Source organism: Armigeres subalbatus, chromosome 2 (genome assembly GCF_024139115.2).
Source record: "Armigeres subalbatus isolate Guangzhou_Male chromosome 2, GZ_Asu_2, whole genome shotgun sequence".
NCBI lineage: Eukaryota > Metazoa > Arthropoda > Insecta > Diptera > Culicidae > Armigeres > Armigeres subalbatus.
Window position 1 is genome coordinate 46358280 of NC_085140.1, and position 23169 is coordinate 46381448.

Below are 23169 nucleotides of genomic sequence, written 5' to 3' on the forward strand. Positions count from 1 at the left end.
GTTCCCGAATCTGTGACTGTTATTTCCGAAAAAATACACCGTGAACTGGTTAGTTCACGAATTCATGAATGCTTTTTTTTGCGTGCGGTTATCATGCTCATGCTCTAAAATTCCTTAATTCTTAAAGTAAGGAAGGAATTGTTATAAAAAATCCTATAGTTCCTAATGGAATTGCCAAAATAATTCCCAAAATAGTTTAAGGAATTTTCGAAGTAATTACAGGAAAAATTTAAGAATGTGAGAAATCCCTTCAGGAATTCTTTTTGATATTCCTCTAGGATTTTACTCGGAAATTCCTAGAATTTCATCCTATAAAATTGAATTAATTGCTGGAGAAATTTTTGAATGGAATTTTCGAAGGAATGGAGTTTATTCGAAGAATTGGAATTTCCGAAAGAAAAGAGTTTCCAAGAATTGCCATAATAATTTTTAGAAGGACAAGGAATAGGGAGCGGGACCATTTGAGCAGCACCCCCGATTCCCGTCCACAGCATTGATAATTCGACCGCGTTACAACCAAATGGCTTGATTGTTTGTACATCACTAGATATTGACAGAAACTAACCATGTACTAAAAAACAAGTAATTCGGTTTTAATGGGCTCGAGTAATGAATGTTGCTGACGGGAATAGAGGGTGCTGCCCAAATGGTTCTCTACCCTACCTGAATGCATTTCCGGAAGAATTCCAGTAATAAATCTAGAAGGAATTTCCGAATAAATTTCCGGGAGAATTCCTCAATTTTTGAAAAAAAAATCTGAATTCATTTTCAAAGCAATTTTGGTAGGAGTTTTTGAGTTTTAGAATGAATTCTTGGAGGAGTTTCCGATGCAATTCTTGAATGAGTTTTTGAAAGAATTTCTGATAGCATGCCTGGAAGAATTTCTGGATGTATTTCCGAAAGAATTCCTAAGGATGTGTACGATAAAGAATTTCCCACTTCACCATTACCATGAATCTTGCGCTGCCAGTAGGCTCGAAACTAGATTTGCTATTAGAATGGCAACCATTTCTAAAATTATCAATTTCCTATTTACCTTTCAAACTTATTGAGGGTGAATCACTACTTGGGCCTATGGATCCGATTCTTGGCTCACTGCACAGAAAACTAATGATTTATATTGTTTGGAAGCCGTATGTTTATGATTGATAATTTTTTCAAAGTCTCCCATTTATCACGCACAATACTCAATATTTGATCCAATTATAAAAAAATATAAATGTAGATTTCCAAATTTCTCTCTTCGTCTGTCTAATACGTTGATGTTGTTAATAATTCTTTCGATTTCAAAAGTGAAAAACATATTGTTTTCAAGTGTTTGGAAGGAATTTTGATGAATGAATATATCTTCTCAACCAAATAAAAATTATTATGAATAATACCATCTGGCATCACGTTGTCGTTTTATACCGTCCCGAGAGGGAACGAGAGACTAATTTAATATGTTGAGAGATTGAGTGAAAATCGCTTATATCGGGAATTGAATTGAAGTATGCCGGAAAATAGACGAATGATCGAAAAAAAAGTTATAATTTATAAAAAGTGGATTTTCAAAATTGTTGAATTAAAGATTGTATTCGAAAAAAATGGTCTCACAAATAAGTTCACATTCTCAGATAAAATATTATAAGCTCTTTTTATTGGAATGTATTCAACCGTCTAAGACGAGTTAAGTAATCTCCATTTAATTCCACCTATTATTTCGATATCTTTGCAGATACGTATTTCGACCACAACTGTGTGGTCATCTTCAGTGTCTCGTACTTGACTCGACGTCCACTCATTTGTGGTCGAAATACGTATCTGCAAAGATATCAAAATAATTGTTGGAATTAAATGGAGGTTACTGAACTCGTCTTAGACGGTTGAAGGTCACATTGTTTTTTCATTGTCCATATTTTTTTCAAACTTCCAAGAAATGGAGCCACTATGAGCCACAGAAAATAAAGTTTTTTGCTCCTAGAAGCTACTGTAAAAATTTCAGTAAATCGAAGCACATCGATCCAATCGACAGAACTACTCGCGGTTTTCGGGAGCCTCTTTGCAAGAAAGATTGTAAATGTCACTAATGAGCGGGATTGAATGACTACAGCGCCACCTAGAGGTAAAAAAGTAGAATGTATGCATTTTCCCATATACCTAGTTAATCGATTTAAACTTCATCCTCGTTGAGCATCCATTGCTTGACGGATTTGGCTGAAAATTTTACAGAAGCTTTTAGGAGCAAAATACTTTATTTTCAGGGGGTATACGTCTCGAAAAAATGATTTTGATTTTTTTCACATAAGTGTGGTCCACCCTAGTGTAGATCTTTGGTTACGCGTGTAGATCTAATGGCCTTACTTCAGGGATCTCCTGGATGACCCAGAACTTATGCTTTGATTACAATCTTTTCTATGAGCCACACAGAGCATGTACCTGGGGGTCCCGTAGCGTAGTTGGCTACACGTTCGCCTTGTAAGCGAATGGTCATGGGTTCGATTCCCAGCCCCTCAACTAAACCCTCGTCAGTCGCCACAAGCGTAGTCCGTACGGTGGCGTTTTGGGGAACGCGTCTCACCGATACGGCTGCCTGATGACGGCTGACAAAACTGTTCTTTTCGGATGTATTCCTCTAACGTACTTCGATTAATGGCAACCGAACAAAGCATAGATCTGTTGTTTCAGGAAATTCTTGGATGAGTTTGAGCATAAATCGGAACACATTTCTGGTTTCATATCACAAAGACCATGCACCATATCACGATTCATACTAGCGTATTATAACCTACAAACAACACTTAGTTAACAAATAGATAGATGCCCCGCCCATTATAAATACTAATTTAAAATTTTCTAAGTCCTTAGTAGGCATCAACATAAAAACATTTCTAAGACCCGCAATTGTTTTTTTACGTCGTTTTTTTTAAACTGCGCGGTTTTTTACGTCATTTTTTTAACTAACGACGTAAAAAACTTTATTTTAAGATAGATGTTTATGACAAACCTAGTCTGTCAAAATAATCTAATCCATCTTCTGCTCTATCCAAAATTTCAAACGAATATGAAACTTCGATATGAATGTGTTCTGCTATCTGATATAGCCAAAACTTAATTGGTCTACCAATGCTATAACCTATATGTTGTCATCAATTGAACTGGATTGATTGATACTACAATGCACACTGCTCAACAAATAAGAAATGAATCTCCGATTGAATCATTCGGCCAAAAAAGAGTCAATGACATCATTGCACTGTTTGCCTTTTCGTTTTGCATTGAGGATACATCCGTTGAAATCACGACAGATGCTATATCCTCACCTAATTTTCGCAAAATGCCGCATACGTTTGGTGGTGTGAGGGTTCTGTATCATCATTCTTATCGCAACTTGTGTGTCGCGTAAATAGCAAGTTTGTATTGATATCGGGCGGCGATCGAAGTTCTCCAACATGCCCCTACTCACGAGGAGAATGCTCCCGATAAGATAACGTACCGACTGGCGTAGAATTCGAGATGTTATCAGCCTCGAAGAACAAATAACATTATTTTCAAATTACGAAACGTTCATCATTACCAAGTTCCGAATAAATCCGATGTCGTTCACGATAACGAAAACTTACTAGCTCCCTGATTCGCAACGAATCGGAATCCCATTTCTAAATTATTGATCGATGAGTGACATCCCCGTGCAAACTGGTGGTCATTTTTAAACTTAGATTCCCATTCACTAACTGATACGCCGGCAATAAAGTGCCGTTGAAGTTTGATGACCATCAACCAATTCGTTGTTCGTTCATACCAATGAATGGTGTTGTTATTATTAAATCATGATTTGGCGTCTGGTTTGATGCCGGTATTTCTCTGTACTAGTGTTGGTGCCATCAACATCATCTGGTTGCATTTCTCGGAACGAGGAGCATGGCACCGGATGTTGCTGCACATGTGCAATCTTGCTCTCTATTTCTCTTAGTCGATGTGTAGCGGTCGAATAGTAAAACTCTCAGTCGTTGACGATTGGACGTAGTACTATCAAAGTTTTTTTTATCGTCGAGGAACAGTGGCATCCTAAGTTTACAAAAATTTAATTTATTACCAAAAACTGGACTGTACATGACTTAAAATTATTATTACAAAGCATTCTTCACATTACGCTGCGCTTCCCTACGCATTAAATCTGTTGCATTCAAGGCGTATATTGTCGAAAACAGGAAGGCACTGTTTTTCTTCTTTACATCAGAATAAAAATGCCGGAAGCAATCTGTTCTCTCTGCGAGTTCAGAACATTGACCTAGGTTAGTTTGCGTTGGTATTGGTTGGTTTTCGACACCACCCTATTTTGCGGCGGGCGGTTTTCGCATTGCTGCAGGACACATGACCTCTGCGGCCAGGTGATTCGTCATGCTGTTGATGATACGTACTTCCCCATGACGATATGGTCTCTATTCGATGAATTCCAACTGGACGTCGGGGCTGCTAATACTTATGATGAGCATACGTTACTCATACTGCGTGTGTGCAATTTTCCGCTGATTTAGCATGTCTCTTCTTCCCATGTTTTCACTTAGTTGCGCGTTCCGTGTTTTTGCTCTAGCCCCGGGCCGGTATGATGTCTGAATCAGCATGGTAAACACTCGACGGTTGGTGGGACAGGAGATGACACGATGACGACCATGACGACGAGAGCGAGGTGAAATGTGCGAACAACCGGTCGTTCAGTAGATTCTTCAGGAAAGAAAAGAGTTATCTATACTTATTCACTGCCAAATGGATAGAGGGATCTCGAGTTTGGTTACCATGACGGATGAACGCTACTTGAGTGTCATAACCCTTGAGACCATTTAGATCAGAAGAGGGAGTGAGGGTGAATAGTCTGAATAATCCAGTAAAGTCAACACATGCCCGAGCATTGTACCACAGTAAATATTATTTTATCTTCTTTACTCTGTGTGTATACGTTGAGGGTAAATAACTGAATATAAAACTTCAGATATAGCGTCGAAACGCACATTAGTTCAAGAAATGTAATAGATCTAATGCTCCGCTCAACATTATAGGATTTAAAATGGAATTAATATGACGTCATCGGAGTCAACCAGAAGATTGTGTCAACTATGAAGAAGTCATTTTGTTGGCAATCATCCTTATAGCCTGTTTAGGTTAAGTGCTCTGTTACTTGAGATTGTATTAAATTAAAATAAGATGAATGAACTTTGATATCAATACAGAGCCCATTTGATTTTGGCCACAAAATCATTCGAATTTTTCATTGTATTTTTATTTTTGCAATTGTTTATTAACCGTGTCAAACAAAAACTTTTCGATTTTGGTAACATAGATGAACCGAACGTGTTGCCAAAATCAAATGGGGTCGTTTGTCGTTTTGAGAAGCGTTTGGCATTAGGAGGTGTCCCGGTGCTGGCGGATCTCTTCCTAGTCTTTATTAAACGATAAAGCTGGTAGTCTGAATAGACTATTAATATAATTCGATTTGCTCGTAACAAGCTGTCTGTCCCATTGTTTCCTATTAAAAATTGGCCAGATCGTACTACAGGCTCAGAAATTCTGGTAAAAAAATATTTTTCACACAATAAAACGCTCATTTTAGAATTAGCATTAGCATTGTTACGGTGTAATTAGTAGATTGAACACTAGTAACACTCATGTTTTACTTTTGAGATCCTTATCTAGAATGCTATCAGAAATCAAGAAGGGGAGTGGTCCTTGATTCCAGTCTTAAACAAAAATAACAAAAGCATGAGCATTACTACTCCTGCCCATCTTCACCGTAACTAGGGAGAGGAAGGAAGTGTTGATGTAGTACTTACTTAACGAGAGGCCACCGACTTAGCGACACCCTCATAACTACCACGGAGTTGAATAATGAGGAAGGTATTCGTTGGGTCAGGATTTGCCTGTAGCTGGCAATGTAACCGTGGTAGATCTTACCCCGTACCAATAGTAGTATTAAGTTCATCAGCGTTTTGTTCGTTCACATCACAGTACATTAAATTAAATTAAATTTTAATGTACTGAATCACAAAGTATAAACCTGGCCAATTTCAAATGTTTTGCTCCGATTCATCGCACTTGGGAAATTACAAAAAAAAAATAGCAACAAAAAAAAATCTCGTTTTTGTTTTGTTTTCTCACCATCAATGAGCGCTTGTAATGTGAGAGAAAACGGGGAGCCCGCTACATTTTCACTCGGTCTCTTGAAAATGGAAATGTCTCATTTTGACATAGGACTTACGTCTTTGTTCCATATACCGGGTGTCATTTCAATATTTCGGAATACAGTACATTACGGTGGCATGGAAAGATTGTTAACATTAATAGCGCCCATCAGCTTGAACGAATCTTCAAGATAAATCCCTTAATCAATCAATAGATTTGAATTGCATGCTTTAAATCCATTATTTATTTTGAAGATCTGGAAATGTGTTTCTTTAGCCCAAAACTGTTTTGAAGGTGGAACACTGAATTCACAGACACCTATAAATGTGATTGCTGCATCATTCCATCACTACAAGTTGATTGATGCAGACACCAGCGAATGAGCTTGACGGCGGTACCAAGATCGACATATGCGCACGAATCAAGAAGGCAAAGACTGCCGAGTTTGAAAAATATCTGGAAAACAGGCAAATAATGAACGCACCAAAATCCGAATTTTTAACTCTAACGTGAAATCTGTGCTGCTATACGCTATTGGCGGAAAGTAGTGAGAATTAAATCGAAGGATCATCGTTCAGTAAAATGATGATTGATGGTGAATGGCGCCTTCTAAGAAATGTTGCCGTCAAGATGTTGTAGGTGCCGGAACGGGCGTATCCGGCGTCCACAAAGTACCGCACGATGTCCGTTTTCGTCACGGCGGGGTGCCGTTCTTTGAACGCGCACACTTCTCAACGGAGTTGCTTCACTGTTTTTGCCATGACGATTAGAGTTCGACGGATAGAGCTGTCAAATTTTGTCTGCTGACTCATGGGTTACTATGATTGATGCTGCATGAGCAGGGAACCAACGGCGGCGACGATTCCGTTGCACTGAATCGTACGCCGCACGATGGGGTAACTAGAACAAATGGCTGGCCAAAAACCTATTCTCGTTTTTCGAGCTTTTGCATGGTATTACATTTTTAGAATATTCTTTAATATTATCTTCATTATGTGTCATTGAAATTTTTACGTTTGTTCCTTATTGGTATTAATAACAACCTATCAAAAATCATGTTAATTTGATGGTTTTTAGCGTGCCGTAGGGCAAAGATCAGTTACCAGTGCTGACAAATCTAAACAACGCATATAATCAGTTCAATCAAAGTTAATTGCCTATTCCCGGGGATTAAACCACCCGACTTGGACGTTAATTTACAATGTTATGGAAACTCATATGTGAATATGTACGTTATGTGGAAGATATTGATTTGAAAAATGTATTGGAGGCAGTGGCGCCGGGAGTGGGTGGGACAGGTAGGACATGTCCTACGCATGAATATTCCTGGGTGGGACAGTCAAAGCATTGTCCTACCCATGATCGTGGTAGAACATATGAAGTCATTGGATGGCAAGAATTTGTGTGTTAGCAGAAGATGATTTTAAACTGTTTGTGTGACGACTGTTTCTTTTGTATTTTAGTAAAAAACGGCTACTCAGTCTAGATTTAGTAAAACGAGTATGTTATTTACCCAACGTTCCGATACGGGCATTGGTGTTTTCCTCAGGGAGAACTGTAAATTTTTACTATTACTATTTGTTTTACATGTTTGTCAATTGGAACTTACAATATTGTCGTTTTTTGTCTATTGTTTGGTCTAACTTTAACTGTCACGGTTGAAGATTTGGGTTGTTGGTACATTCTGTGGATGGTATATCTCTAATAATGCTCATTTTTTATTAAAGAATTAGGTTTTCAAAAATCTTACTGTTCGGAACCACTGCACCTTAAAATGTTTGTACTCGCCGACAATGGCGCTATTTCTACTCAACCCCCCTATCCTGAATATTCTATTGGTAACCTGGTGCCCTATCGTCATAATTGTTCGTTGTGTTCATTCCTTACGTTTTTGGAAAATGAACATACTCGTAAATAACATACTCGTTTTACTAAATTTAGACTGAGTAGATGATTTTAAAGTTAATCAGAGTCCAAACAATAATCATAGATATTTTGAGATCCTAAAGCAATAAAGTACTGATTGTTGGTTAGGACTTCAGGCACTTTAAAATCCCTAAAGCGCTCAAAGATGTTTAGGTTTTACAGAGGTGAAATAGAAGTTGTTGAAATCTGCAAATGCGATTAATTAAATATTTTATATGTTATCATAAAGCCCGATTGAATGCATTATTAAAAGCCTACGGAAAAAGTCTTCTTCAAACCTCAAAAGATCTATTGAAATCTGAGGAACCAGAAACATACCGAAGACCGCTCTTAAAGGGTTCTGAGCTCCGAAACAGATTCTTTGACTATCATGCGATTTTTTTGGTAGTTTGTTTGGATCGCTATATCCTGGAGGTAATATGAAATCCTAGCAGTTAGAAATAATTGATTTTTTATTATTTCTGTGACCGGTGACTTTTTCTAGAAGCTTGTAAATATATTCGATAATCGATAATGGAAAAGCAATATTTCTCCTAAAAATCGAGGAAATTTTATCAAATTATATCAATATTCAGGCCGCAAGAACTTTCAAGTTCTGATTATTTTTAGAATTGATTATATTGCAAGAATAACTTTTCCATTTTGAAATGGATTTCATATCAACATGGTACAGTTATGCTTTCAGCGGCAGTATACGTAAAATTTTCACCGATTTCTCAATACCAGAACTGTTGCGCAAATCGGAGACATGATCGGTGATCTAGCGGCTATCGTTTCTGCCTATGAGCAGGAGATCATGGGTTCGATCACAGGCTCGCCTTTTCCTATTCTGTATGCCTTAGTTCTTTCCGTGTTTCACGTTCTACCAAAACGATTCCTACCGTTATAGCTTTCACACTAACAGTTCCAAAACCTCCCGTGGCACCGATGGGAGGACGTAGAGTTCTCTGCTCCTTTATAAAATATAGGTGTCCCAACTAACCATTCTTTTCTCTCCAGCATTCATAAGAACGGAGCCAGGACAGATCTCGACTGTTGAAGAGTGCCTTGCTTCCAGTGATCAGTCCAAAATTCTTATTTGTGTTATCGGATGTAAGTGACGAAATAGTCTTGTAACGTCTGCGAATCGCTTAATGCTACTGTTAATACCAAAAATGTTGCCAAAATCGGCATTTACTATTTGTCCTACCCACGACTCTGAACGTGGATGCGCCTCTGATTGGAGGTAACCACTTTCCCTTCGATGGGACTCGAACCCATGACCCTACAGTACGCTAGACTGGTGCTTTAACCAACTAAGCTACCAACTAAGTAGCTTAGTTGGTTAAAGCACCAGTCTAGCGTACTGTAGGGTCATGGGTTCGAGTCCCATCGAAGGGAAAGTGGTTACCTCCAATACATTTTTCAAATCAATATCTTCCACATAACGTACATATTCACATATGAGTTTCCATAACATTGTAAGTAGCTTAGTTGGTTAAAGCACCAGTCTAGCGTACTGTAGGGTCATGGGTTCGAGTCCCATCGAAGGGAAAGTGGTTACCTCCAATACATTTTTCAAATCAATATCTTCCACATAACGTACATATTCACATATGAGTTTCCATAACAACGCATATAATGTTAGGTTTATAGTACGCACAACATTATTTATGCACTGCCCTAGAACCTCCATGGGTTGAAATGAATTATATTTAACATTAAAGTATTTTTTTATAAACAAAAATAACATGGAGTTTTTGACATTTTTTAACAAACTTCATTATTAAAAAAGTAGAAGTACTCCCTCGTATTCCGCTACAAGACTGTATGCACATGAAAATATAGGCTTTCATCTTTCTATTGTAGGTTAAAGATCATCCGCACTCGTCCGCAAACGAATTTGCGAGTAACTTTAAAATAGGTTGTTTTCATACTTTCCGCCAACAGTATATAGAAAAGATATTTTAGTTATTTTACCAGATAAAGATTCCGGAACATTTTTTGCTGGCGAGGATAGGGGAGCTAAATGTCAAAGAAGGATAATCCATACGATTTGACAGCTTGGTATCCAACATGTTCCGGACAGCAGAACAAAAGGAACCGAAGCGACAATCTTTATCTATAGTAACTAAAATATCTTTTGTATATAGGCAGAAAATTTCCGCGGATAACTTTTTCTGGCTTTCGAGACATTTGGCACATCGACATGATTGAATACAATAGTAACATACTCTTTTTTTGTTATTCATTCGTACATTTGATAGGCTCAAATGCTGTCGGGCGTTACGGAGCCGATTAAAAAAACTTTTTAATACAATTTTGTAACCTAACGCTCAGATATTAATGTTAGTTTGGGGCATCTGCTCCTCATTTGAATCTCTACATAGCAATGCGCTTGCTCCATTATCTTTCGTCTCATCTTATGAAAAATCAAAATAACAATTGTATTGAATTTGATAATTGCATTGACAACATATATGTAAATCTCAATATAATTTAAACACATTACATTTGATATTATGTAGACAAGTTGGAGCATAGACATAATATGGACATAATTCAAGCTAAATAGAAACACTGAAAAATGCAAAAAACAAGCAACAAAAGATAATAGCGATAAGTCGTTGTCCTCATCCGCAGAGGATAAAGACAATGTTGCGTTTAATTTTATCTGCAACAATCATGGAGAGGTAATTTTTGTGAACTTTTCAAAATGCGATAACTTGTATATAATAAAAAATACAAATACAAATCACGTTGACAGTTAAGTTTATGTCTAAGCATTGATAAGTGATATTCATTTAACCAAAAACAATATAAAAAACCAGCTACTTCTCTAAATGCGCGGCAAGCGATCATTGTCCTATTCTGATGCAGTTTGAGACAAACGCTTGTTGCGAATTGAGTTTGTCCCAATATTTACATGAGAGGACAATTTTGTTGTCATTGGCAATGTTGTTGTTTTACATACCCTGGTCTCAAGTGAAGTAATCACTTGAGGCAACCTTGCAATTAGGACCAAACCAGAAAATTTACCAAACTGTCATCATCCTGAATCCATAGAAAGAAACAACAATAATCGATCCCATGTTTTTGTAAACAAGATGATTTAAGCAAAGAGTTTATGAACGACCCACAAGGGTGCAAAAACAATAGCCAGACTTTTGTTTAATCAATTTCGAAGTTTCCGATGCAACTGAAGTTATGCCATGCGTAAGTAATAAGTGTTGATTGTACGTTCTGGGAAGCTTTCGCTGCTAAAAATATTATAAGCTTGCGAAATAGGTGTTGAAAATCTAATGTTTTGTTTTGAATCGAATAATGTTTACCTTTCTGTAATAGGCCCTTATCAAAAGCAACGCGAGATTTTTTCATTTTTCACGTTTCCCACGCGAATTAAGGACAAAAGCGAGTAAACAAATGAGCTGTCATGGAGCTGTCGCTTCTGTATCAGTTTATAATGAATCTATGACAAAAGGTCGAAAGACATAAGGTCGAAAGACATAAGGTCGAAAGGACAGAAGGTCGAAAGACAAAAGGTCGAAAAGACAAAAGGTCGAAAGGACAAAAAGTCGAAAAGACAAAACATCGAAAGGGACAGAAGGTTGAAAGGACAAAAAGTCGAAAGGTATAAAAGGTCGAAAAGGACAAAAGGTCGAAAAAGACAAAAGGTCGAAAGAGACAAAAGGTCGAAAATGACAAAACGTCGAAAGGGACAAAATTGCGATCAAGAACAAGTTGATAACAAGTTGGGTGTTTGTGCTATGTTTTTAACTTCAAGCAGAAATAATAACACTCTCATCTCATTAATCAAAGTTGAAGAATGAGCCATTTTCAAAGAAGGAGAAAATTCTATGAAACAATATTATGAATGTCTATTTAGTTTTGTTAGAGATAAAGCAGATTGTTGGTTTTGGAAATGAATAAAACTTGTATTGCGCCAGACAGAATTGTCCTATACAGTTGGCAAAAAAATTGCCCTATTATTTTTCACTATTTTTAACAATTAAATAAAATGGATTCAATGAGTGCAAATAATAGATGGATATCAAGGTTTTCTAAATGTCACTTCGATCTGTCAAAATAGGGCACGCCGCAGGCTCGCGCATTGATGTATTTGATGTTCGGCGTGCGCCATTTTGACAGATCGATGTGATATTTAGAAAACTCAAACATCCATCTATTAGTTGTACTCACTGAATGAATTTGAATTAATTGTTAAAAATTGTGTGATTTTGATCTTATTGATCTTTTGTTTCTTTTGACCTTTTTCCCTTTCGACCTTTTGTCACTTTCGACCTTTAGTCACTTTCGACCTTCCGTCCTTTCGACCTTTTGTCTTTCGACCTTTTGTCCCTTTCGACCTTTTGTCCTTTTCGACCATTTGTCCCTTCGACCTTTTGTCTTTCGACGTTTTGCCTTTCGACTTTTTGTCCTTTCGACCTTATGTCTTTCGACCTTTTGTCCCTAACCCGTTTATAATAACTTTGTTCAATTTTTGAACAAATCAAGAAAGATAGGTGGTAGGTGAATTTGCACCTGTAAAAATGTTCGAAAATCGATTGTCACTATGTTTTTGCATCATAGATGCAAAACCTACCAGAAAACGCCGAAATATAATTTTGGCCAGGATTTTGGTCTAGTTACCCCTTAGTGCGCCGCCTTGAAATCAATAAACAGATGATGTGTCTACAAGTTGTACTCCCGTAATTTATCAAGGAGGGTATTACAGGGTATACATTTGGTCCGTCGTTGATCGGTTCTCACGAAAATCTGCCTGATGTTCGCCGACGAAGAACTTTTCAAGCGGTCTCAATCTGATGAACAGAACACGCGACATAATTTTGTATGCCGAATTAAGGAGGGTTATTCCTCGGAAATGGGCGCACTCCAGTCTGTGCCCTTTCTTAAAGAGGAGGCAAATGAGGCCGTTACAAAAGCTAGCAGACAATTTCTCGTCTTCCCATATTTTCGACATAGGTAATATGATGCAGAACTTTATAACGCTGCTCACTGCCATGTTTGAGAAGTTCAGCCGGGAGCTGGTTCTTCCTCGCAGCCTTATTGTTTTCAGCTCTTCAATTTTTTAACCTCCTCTAGTGTAGGCGACTCCACAGCTTGTCCATAGTCGCTAATATTTATTCTGTTCTCCGATGCACCGTCACTTCCACTATTCAACAAAGTCTCGAAGTGTTGCTTCCACCTGGCAGCCACTTCGGTTTTATCTGTCAGCAAACTCTATTCTTGGTCGTTGCACATGACAGGAGATGGCGCTGTCTTTCTCCGCACGCCATTGACAGTCTCATAATTCCTCCGCATATCATTCTGCTCCATTTTATCACTTGCTCTTCATACTCTTTCTCCTTCCTGCGGTGGGTTCGTTCTTCGGCTGCTCTTGCTTCCTTGTACCGATCTCTATTCGATCGGGTACCCGACACCAACATCCGGCTTCTGGCAACATTCTTCTCGTCTGTCACTCTCTGACACTCCACATCGAACCAAGCCGTCCCGGGTCGCCTCTGTGCAGTGCCGACCACTCCTCGTGCTGCTGTGCTCACGGCTCCGTGGATCAAATTCCATAGAGCGTTGATGTTGTCGCTAACGTTGATTGCACTTATTGCCAATACTCCTTCCGCCGACAATCGCTGGATAATGTAACGCATCTTTCGTTCCATACAGTTGACAACTGTGATCCAATTTTACTTACAACGAGGTAGTGATCAGAGTCAATGTTCGGATCTCTGAATGTCCGCACATCGATAACCAGTGCTGCAAAGTGTCACCGTACAAGTCACGCAAAGCGTGACAATAACAAAATCCAGGTCATGTGTCAAGTACTCAATTGTGATGCTCAATGTGGATCTCACATGCTTGGTGTAACGATCACCATGAAAGTGACATTTTACCAACTAGCGCTTGGTCACTCACCATGTCTTCACTTCTTCTGCCTGTGATCACCAGCATGAATGATAGGAAAACTTTCCTGATGTTGTGGTTGTCATATCCATGTCATCTTGACTATCGTGATGATCACTTGACCTATGCGGTGTTTGGTTCGAAATCAACGCTCGACAGCAATGGAATAATCCACTTAGCGGAATTAATGGATTTTTGCTGTGATAAAATGCATGAAGCCAAAATAGAATTTTTGGGAACATTTAAGTGTTCTTATTGTTTATATTGACTTTTGTGCAATATTTTAAGAGGTGCTATTAAAAGAAAAGTACATACATAGTTTTTCCAAATTTGATCCAGACTATCTTTTGAAAAGGCCAAATTTTTTTATTGATTTTTCAAATGGATACAATTAAAAACGACGCATCCTACAAAAAATGTTGTATGGGTGACTATCGCAAAATCAGTCAAAGTTTCTAATAAAGATATCGGAAACAATTCAAATTGAGCCCTACACTGAAAAAAAATCAGTTTCAACAGTTTCAAAATTAAAACTCGATTTGCGAATAAACGCTTTTTTGATTTGTATGAAATTGTGTCTCAAGATAGGTGATTATGTTCCTACCAACCGTCCATACATCGCAAGCTTGACACTTTTAAGGGAAAAGTTTTCTAACAAAAAATTTTCTTGTCGGAATTGATTTTTTTCTCAGTGTCAAGGAGTGCCAGTGGATTTAACATATACATACATATATTTAAATATTCCTGTACAGTCAAGCAGAGTACAATATTTAGGTCGTAACTAATCGCAACGGATAATAATACACTGAAAATAATTTCGACAAGAAAAGTTTTTGTTAGAAAACTTTTTTCCTTCAAAGTGCCCAGCTTGCGATGTATGGACGGTTGGTAGGAACATAATCACCTATCTTGAGACACAATTTCATACAAATCAAAAAAGCGTTTTTCGCAAATCGAGTTTTAATTTTGAAACTGTTGAAACTGATTTTTTCAGTGTAGGCTCAATTTGAATTGTTTCGATATCTTTATTAGAAACTTTGACTGATTTTGCGATAGTCACCCATATAACATTTTTTGTAGGATGCGTCGTTTTTGATTGTATCCATTTGAAAAATCAATAAAAAATTTGGCCTTTTTCAAAAGATAGTCTGGATCAAATTGGTAAAACTTAGTTAGAACCATTCACAAATACGGCCCATACAAATTTCAGAACCCTCCCATACAAAATACGTTACGAGAGGGTGGGTGGGGGCTTTCAGCCCCCAGGTCCATTTTAGCGTTATGTAATTTGTGAATGAACCCTTAATTTAACTATTGATTTATCCAATTTATCAATTAAAAACGACGTCAGTCCAATCAAACGACAACAAAATCAATCAATAACGGTGCTCACCTGCACTTTTGACAGCTGACCGACCTGATGCTCTTTATGGCTCTCAGCTTGTGGTTGTCAATCTGGGTGTCACGCTTACCGAAGGTACTCACGTGTCAGCTTCTACATGTCACGATGCGCTTGCAGTGATTGTCAGTAAAGAACATCGTTTAAAAGCGTGGTGGTTTTTGTTTTCATATCTGATCATCTGGTGATGGTCACGACATTTTGCAAGACTGTCGATAACATTCGAGAAATGGCGCCCATCCACCAGAACAAGGTCTATTTGGTTGCATGTTTCTTCATTCGGGTGTCTCCAGGTTTGCTTTCGGATGTTCTTTCATGCAAATTAGGTGTTACAGATGGCCATCCCTCTTTTTTTTTTCTTGAGCAAGGGTAAACGGAAATCTGCAACCAGACACCTGAGGAGGTACGCAGGTAGTGTCGGGATGGGTATGTCATGTAACTCTTACCCGACCCACTAAAACCAAAACCCTTTCGCCAGTCCGGACCCCCCGGCCCGCAATTAAGCAATACATCAGGGGGGGACTATTGAGAACGCTTACGCCTATGCTAACGCACTTGACGTCAATACACACAACATCGACTTCAAGGGTGGCTACCTCACCACCCGTCGATCGCAAGCTATGATAGTAACCTAACGGTCCGTATCATAATCTCACGTTGGAGACGAGCACCCCGACAACAACCACCGCGCGTGAACCGCAATGACATCTATATCTACATACTGAGGTCCCCGCAGCCCACCCGCGACATGTTGGTTGTCGGTGTGAGCAAAGTGTTCACTGCATCACAGGTGCCCTTACTGCACACGTTGGTTTTGTTCAAGACGCCACCACCGCTGCAGTTTCGACATAATCTGTTGAGATGCTGTGTTCACCGCATTCCATATAGCTTCCTCCCGGCACATCCTCTCGACGAGGTTGTCCGGGGTTGTATCCATACCACTAATAAGCAGCATGGCATTGCGTTCTATCTCGAATCGCGGGCATGCGAACATCACATGCTCTGCCGATTCTACCTCACCTACACATTCAGGACACTCCGCAGAATCTGCGAAGCCAAACCTGTGTAGGAATTTCTTAAAGCAGCCATGTTCAGACAACACCTGTGTTAGGTGGAAGTTGACTTGGCCATGCTTCCTATCAACCCAGTTGGACACATCTGGAATCAGTCTGCGGGTCCAACGACCTTTGACTGCGGTGTCCCATGCTCTTTGCCATTTGAGCAACGAAGCTGCTCTCTTGACACGTCGCACTTGCACCGAGTCCCTTTCGTTGTAGCACTCCACATCCTCCTCTAAGAGTATGTCGATCGGCATCATTCCAGCTATAACGCACACCGCCTCATATGATATGGTGCGATATGCGCTCGCGACACGTAAACACATCAGCCGGTGTACTCTGATCAATTTCTTTAAATTGTACTCGGCTTTTAGTGCTACGGCCCATGCCGGCACGCCATAACGGATGATAGACAATGCTACGCCAGCTATCAGCCTACGCACTTGACTATGCACCGCCGATCTGTTGGACATCATTCGTGATAAAGATTTTATCGCCAATGAAGCCCGCTGACATGCATAATCGACGTGGCTCGTAAAATTGAGCTTATCATCGATCATCATGCCCAGATGCTTGAGAGACCTCACGGAGTTAACTGTGCAGGTCCCTACTCTTATCCTCGCCTGTTGCAGCCCATGACGGTTATGCACTACCACGACTTCCGTCTTGTGATGTGCAAGGGACAACCGCCTCGAGTTGAGCCATTCCTCCACTCTGCCAATCGCGTATGAAGCCTTCAGTTCGACTTCGTCGAGAGTGTCACCTGCTACTTCTAGCATTACGTCATCCGCGAAGCCTTCTATCTTAACTCCGGCCGGGAGACTTAACCGCAATACTCCGTCGTACATAATATTCCACAGAACCGGTCCGAGGATCGATCCCTGTGGAACACCCGCGGACACTACGATCGACTTTTGACCAGCATCAGTGTCGTATAACAACACCCTATTCTGAAAATAGCTTTTCAGTATCCTGCACAGGTAATCCGGAACTCTCAATCGGTGCAGGGAGTCAGCAATTGCTGCCCAGCTAGCATTGTTAAACGCGTTTTTTACATCAAGTGTAATCAACGCGCAGTACCTAATACCTCTTCTGTTTAAACCTCTCGCTATCTTGGCCGTATCCGTTACCGCTTGAATTGCTTCGATGGTAGAACGGCCCTTACGGAAGCTATACTGGTTGCTAGATAAGCCACCAGCACACTCTGTATAGGCCGACAATCTATTCAGAATGACCCTCTCTAGCAGCTTTCCAGCTGTGTCGAGTAGACAAATTAGTCTGTATGCCGAAGGATCCCCCGGCTGTTTGCCAGGCTTCGGTAATAGCACCAATTTCTGCCGTTTCCATCGATCTGGGAAGTTTCCTTCGTCCATGCATTTCTGGAGGCAGCTCCAAACATATCTTACTTTTTTAAGTGGTTGGCCATCCCTCTGGCAGCAGCGAAATTTACTAGCCGTACGGCGTTGTCATTGGTAGCGTAGTGAAGGCGTCGTTTCACGTCATTTTTGGGCACTCTCCATAGACTTTATCAAGACATTCATAAAACGTGTTCTTCACGTAGTCGAATTTATCATTTGTCGTTGACCAATCCAACTTGTAGTTTGTAGGCAACTTGTCTACCAAATCATACACTAGCATCGGGTTATTGAGGTGGTCGTTTAATCCTATCGCTTAAGATGATCGCGCATCTGCTTTACCGTTATCCACAAACTGATAAACGTTTCCAAGCGATAAGCGTTTGGCGCTTGCGCATTTTGCTGCTTGTTTGTCAGTATGAGGCGACTCTTGAGTCTTCGAGTGCAGCTTCCTGTAGACCGTCCTGCAGTCGCTTTCAAATTTCTAGGTTCGAAAAACCACACGTTGCTGTCCTGTGCTTGAAACTGCTAATACACAGAGGTCAAACTTCCGATTCTCCGTGGAACTTTAGAAAATGTTGGGATACCGCTTTCCGAGCATCTAGCTGCTAGTGGCCGACGACTGTTCGACCACCATCTTGGTGTGGCCGTCCAACCACTTCTCCACTTTCCTTTTGGGATGTTCTTCACTCGTTCCGCCAACATTACAGTCTTGGTTCTTCGAAGCGTTGAACCTTCTGACGCTTCTCTTGAACTGGATTCTAGATCGCCTCTCGTTTCTACACAAATTCCTTCCCCGGGGCGAGTCGAGGATCTAACATCTTTTCCTCGTGCTCTATGTGCCGCTCCTCCATCTCGTGCTGAGGATGGGGCTCCAGTTCCCGCATTTACCGTTCTTGCATCCGCTGGTTCTTCTTCTTAATTTTCTGTATAGCTGGTAGCTTTTTCCGCGCCTCCACTTGCACTTCCCAATTCACATCCTCTGACATTGAGCAGAACAAACATTTGTTGAAGTTGAAATTAATTGGCATGTAATTAGTTTTATACGAAATTGAACCAAATATACTTAATTTTCAATAAAAAATGAATGAATAAGGCATTCTGAAGTAATCCGATTTAAAAACTTTCGACACCAGGGCAACAATGCCCAGGCTGCGCTACCAGCTTAGTATGCAATGCAACCCTTAGCTGCCCTTAGCTGAAGGTCTTTGTTATCTATTGACCCGTGAAACTACGAGGCAGGAACTTGTGGAAACCAGAAAAATCGACGGTAGTTATGAATCTTGGATAAAAACATTTTGAACTCAAACAATCAATTTATAGAAACAACAACCGTTGTAAAACTTGATTTTTCAGTACTCGTAGTATTTATCCAACTCGACAAGTCTCGACCAATCATTTTTTTTTGTAAGTGGTTGCATAAATAACTATTTCCGTGCATGATGTAACGTAGAAAAGATGAAACAATATTTTTACGATTGCTTAGAAATCTGTGCCCTGAAAAAGTAAAGTAGTTTTAAAATTTTCTTAGGTGATCTGATATTCATTAGCATCGCTGTGCTTATTTGTCTCTATTTAGTCTTGCAATGCAAAAATTTTAGTGTTGCAATGCAACTTCAATCCTCACAAATTCCTTTTACCGAATGTTAAATTGCACTTAATTCGTCTGTCAAATGGTTTCGCCTATTTCGGGTTCGAATAAAATATAAAAATATAAATCAATTTAAACTGCTAACTGAATCAATCTCAAGTGCTAATTACCTACAGCGAAATCGCCACCATCTGACCAGCCTGGCAGACTTCCCAGCCGTGACTCATCAAACTTGAATTTTGGCCATCATGATCAATCGACTCGTGAACGATTTATGGCTAACCATAAATCTACTTCGCCAAGACTGTGATTGGTGGAAGGAACTACGTCACAGCAGCCACATTCACCTAACCTCGACCATTGTGTGATAACCGCTAGCTGGACTGGAACCATTCCACCGGAAACGCATTCTTTTGTCATAATCAAGGACGTTTGATGTAAATCTGGCGCAACATTTGGCCATAGAATGCGACAACGCACATGAACCCGAGCAGATGTTCCTGCTGCAGAATGCTGTGTCGAGCCACGTAAAAAAGCAGTGCCTCAAAAGACTACCATGAAATTACAATCCAACTTGGTTTGGTGGAACTTGGATACGGGAGGGTGGTACCGTTCAACGGAGTGAATTTGAATGTTTATTCCGTTAACCTTTTACGATTTGGGAATTTTATGATACAACGTGCTAATTGATTTTAAAATGGTCGTTGTGGAACGTTGCAATATTCTCTTGTGAAATTTCTGCGGGAAATTGATCGTCAACTCAGATCTTCAAGACTTGTCCAATGCTGTCACATTATACAGTTCCATAAAAGGAAAAAAAAAGTAAGCTGACAGCGACGGCGCCCCGTGTCTTGGGCTTACGACGCGACGTCGTCGTTCACGAGGGAAGGACGGACATGGAATCAAAACAGCAGAGTAACTAAATACTTCCATACAGGGCAATCTCGTGAGCCTCTGAGTCTGTACAGCACACAAGTGAGTGAGAGAAGGCCTTGCGGAATCTCGTTTCTTTTTTTTCGCTGCTGTTGCTGCTGATACACCTTGTTTGTGTCCCTCGCTATTGACGTCGTTGCCGCTGTCTTTGACTCCATAACCTGTCCCTGTGCCGTTTTACTCCACTGCAAAAGATGTACTTTGTTTTCGAATATATCTGCATCCTTATGTTTGACTCTATAATGGATAATGTGGGTCATACTAAAATATTAAAATTCTTATCATCAAAATCATATTGTCAAGGATGTAACGAAATTTAGTTTTATATATTTTTGCATTTTTCATTTAAAAATAATTCGATTTTTACAAAGAAAAATAAGTAGATTGCGTAGATTGTGTAAATTTGTAGTTTATTTTTTAATTTTCTGACAGTACATATACCAGGTATACACAAAGCGTGACATAGGGGGAGGGGGGTCTAGACATCTCAAAAAGTAGTAGACGTCATATTTGAATCGCCCCTCAACGCATCATCATGTTCGCGTAATGTAGGTCGGAATTCCAATATCAACAGGTTATTAAATCTTCCCTGCTGTTCGCTATGTCTGTTAATAGCGATGATGATGACCCCCTTGAAATTGAAAAACGCTTGCGCGTGAAAGGTCACACCACAAGAGCTGGCGCCACTAACCGGATTTTGGTACTGAAGTGTTTATTTTTGCCTATTTGTTTCAGGGATTCGTCGCGGCCAGCATCAAAGGTGAACGTGGCGATGAGGTCGAGGTGGAGCTTGCCGAAACCGGCAAACGCGTCCTTGTGCTCAAGGACGACATCCAGAAGATGAACCCGCCCAAATTCGACAAGGTCGAGGATATGGCCGAACTCACCTGCCTGAACGAAGCGTCCGTGCTGCACAACATCAAGGATCGATACTACTCCGGGCTGATCTATGTAAGTAAACAGATTGAATACCGTAACTTTAGGGAAATCTTTTTTTGCATGTTCAACTGCCTCTGATAGCTATACAAAATTATCGAGATGCTTGTTTAAGGAGAATACTGTCAGAATTAAATTTGAATATTTTTCAATGTTTTCAGAAGTACAAGTCTCAACAAACTTAAAAGTAGCAAATGAAAAAGGAAACCAATTTGTAATTTTTGCTCCTTTGCATATGAATATAAAGCATTGCTTACAAATGCGATTACGGTTATGTTGGTATTGATTAAGATTTGTACAATCAAAATGTGATGTGCGGATTAATCCGTGCATTTCAAATTTTCTTAAGGAAAATGTGAATACACATTGCGTGTTTGGATTAATACTAAATTTCCATTCTAATTTGTTTATTTGTGTAGCTCAATTATGCTTTTATAGCTTCAGTTTTGTTCAACTGTTGGCATTTTCTTAGGTAGAAAATAATAAAATATTTTTTAGTTAATACGTTGTTTATTGCGTTGATCAGAAATTGTATTTGCAATTTCTGTTTTTCACTAATATCAACAATTGAGTGAGCTTTTTTGCTTGGCGATCCCAACTGAAGTTTTGGGCCGGGAAGAGAGTACCGTTTGATCATTTGAATGTGTTTGAATGTTTTGGATCATTCCCGTGCTCCCAGAAGTAGGCTGAACACGTTGCCGTCCTGTACTTTGGCTCGGTTCTCCCACAGCCATCGATTGAAGCATTCGTTCCATTGCAGCCAATTGTTGCATATCCATTTTATTCCAGCGAAGGTGATCATTCCTCAATCGAACTAGCATATCTTGAAGCGAATGTAAATTCTGAATCAGTCCGATTCTGGCGCTGCTACTAACTCTTGGAACTGAATTCGGACCTCTTCCCGGTAACGGTGTAGAGACTGCTTCCTGGGCCAAGTTGAAAGACGGCACGCTTTTTGACGTCATATTTGCCAGTACAAATGAATCTTCCATCGGGTTTGCGGGCTCTGCTCGTTCTGAATGCAATTCATCCACACTGGGATTAAAACGGACGGGGCTTGCACTCAAAGCTACGACAATTTCTTGAAGATACTGGATAATCATGCGAATGTCCTCCGAGTGGGAGTTGTGCTGGTTCTGATGGGATTCAATGAACTTGATCGCCCACACGACTTGCTGAGGTGTCAACTCGCCGATGTTTTTCTGCCCGTTGCTGATACCCTTCCACAAAACTCCCAGAGCGTGATCCACTAGCAGATGGTACTCTGGTACACAGATAGAACCAATATCGGTAGAATCCGGATGGCCGGGAGTTTCGCCAATCACATTGGTCGACAGCTCGTGGGGAAAGTTGAAATGGTAAGGGGTGAGATTCCATCCATGTATGTCGGATGCAGCGGTTTCAAACGATTCCATGCTGGCGCTTGGGGTCGGCGCTGTGGTGTGAATTTCGGGGGTTCTTGAGCTCATTTTTTTGGATTTTTTTCAGAACGGAAAATTTAGTGGCGGTTGCAGCCGAAACTTGAAAAGCAAATGTCAGAAATGTCTGTGATCTGATCACAAAAATATAAAGTATGCCATGAACTACGCCTACGTCGCGCTGGTATCAAAAGCATGTTTGATTGATTGATTGATTAAATACCTAGGTATTATTTTTACAACAAGAGAGATTGTAGCTACTTTAGTTTCAATCAACAAGCTTAAACTCGAATGGAACTTGTGTCAAAGGCCTGGAGTCGAAGGTGTTCTCTACTATTGTTAAAAGATATCGCAGTATTTCCCCTGTCAAATAGATATATGCGAAGAATAGTGACTAGTCGATAAATTAATCATATTTCTTTAATTCACCGAGTTGAAAGTGGTAATAAACACACAAATAAAGCAGATATTGGACACTTTCATGCCCTGTCACGGGACC

The 23169-nt window shown here is 39.8% G+C and overlaps 1 protein-coding gene across 3 annotated transcripts in view; it reads left to right on the forward strand.

Annotated features, from left to right (window-relative positions):
• LOC134218525 (myosin heavy chain, non-muscle) overlaps positions 1 to 23169 on the forward strand; it is a 189521-nt gene that overhangs the window by 22467 nt on the left and 143885 nt on the right. For all 3 annotated transcript variants that reach the window (XM_062697635.1, XM_062697637.1, XM_062697636.1), the window contains exon 3: positions 21052 to 21267. In XM_062697635.1, the coding sequence (XP_062553619.1) occupies positions 21052 to 21267 (216 nt within the window). The remainder of the gene's footprint in view (positions 1 to 21051; positions 21268 to 23169) is intronic.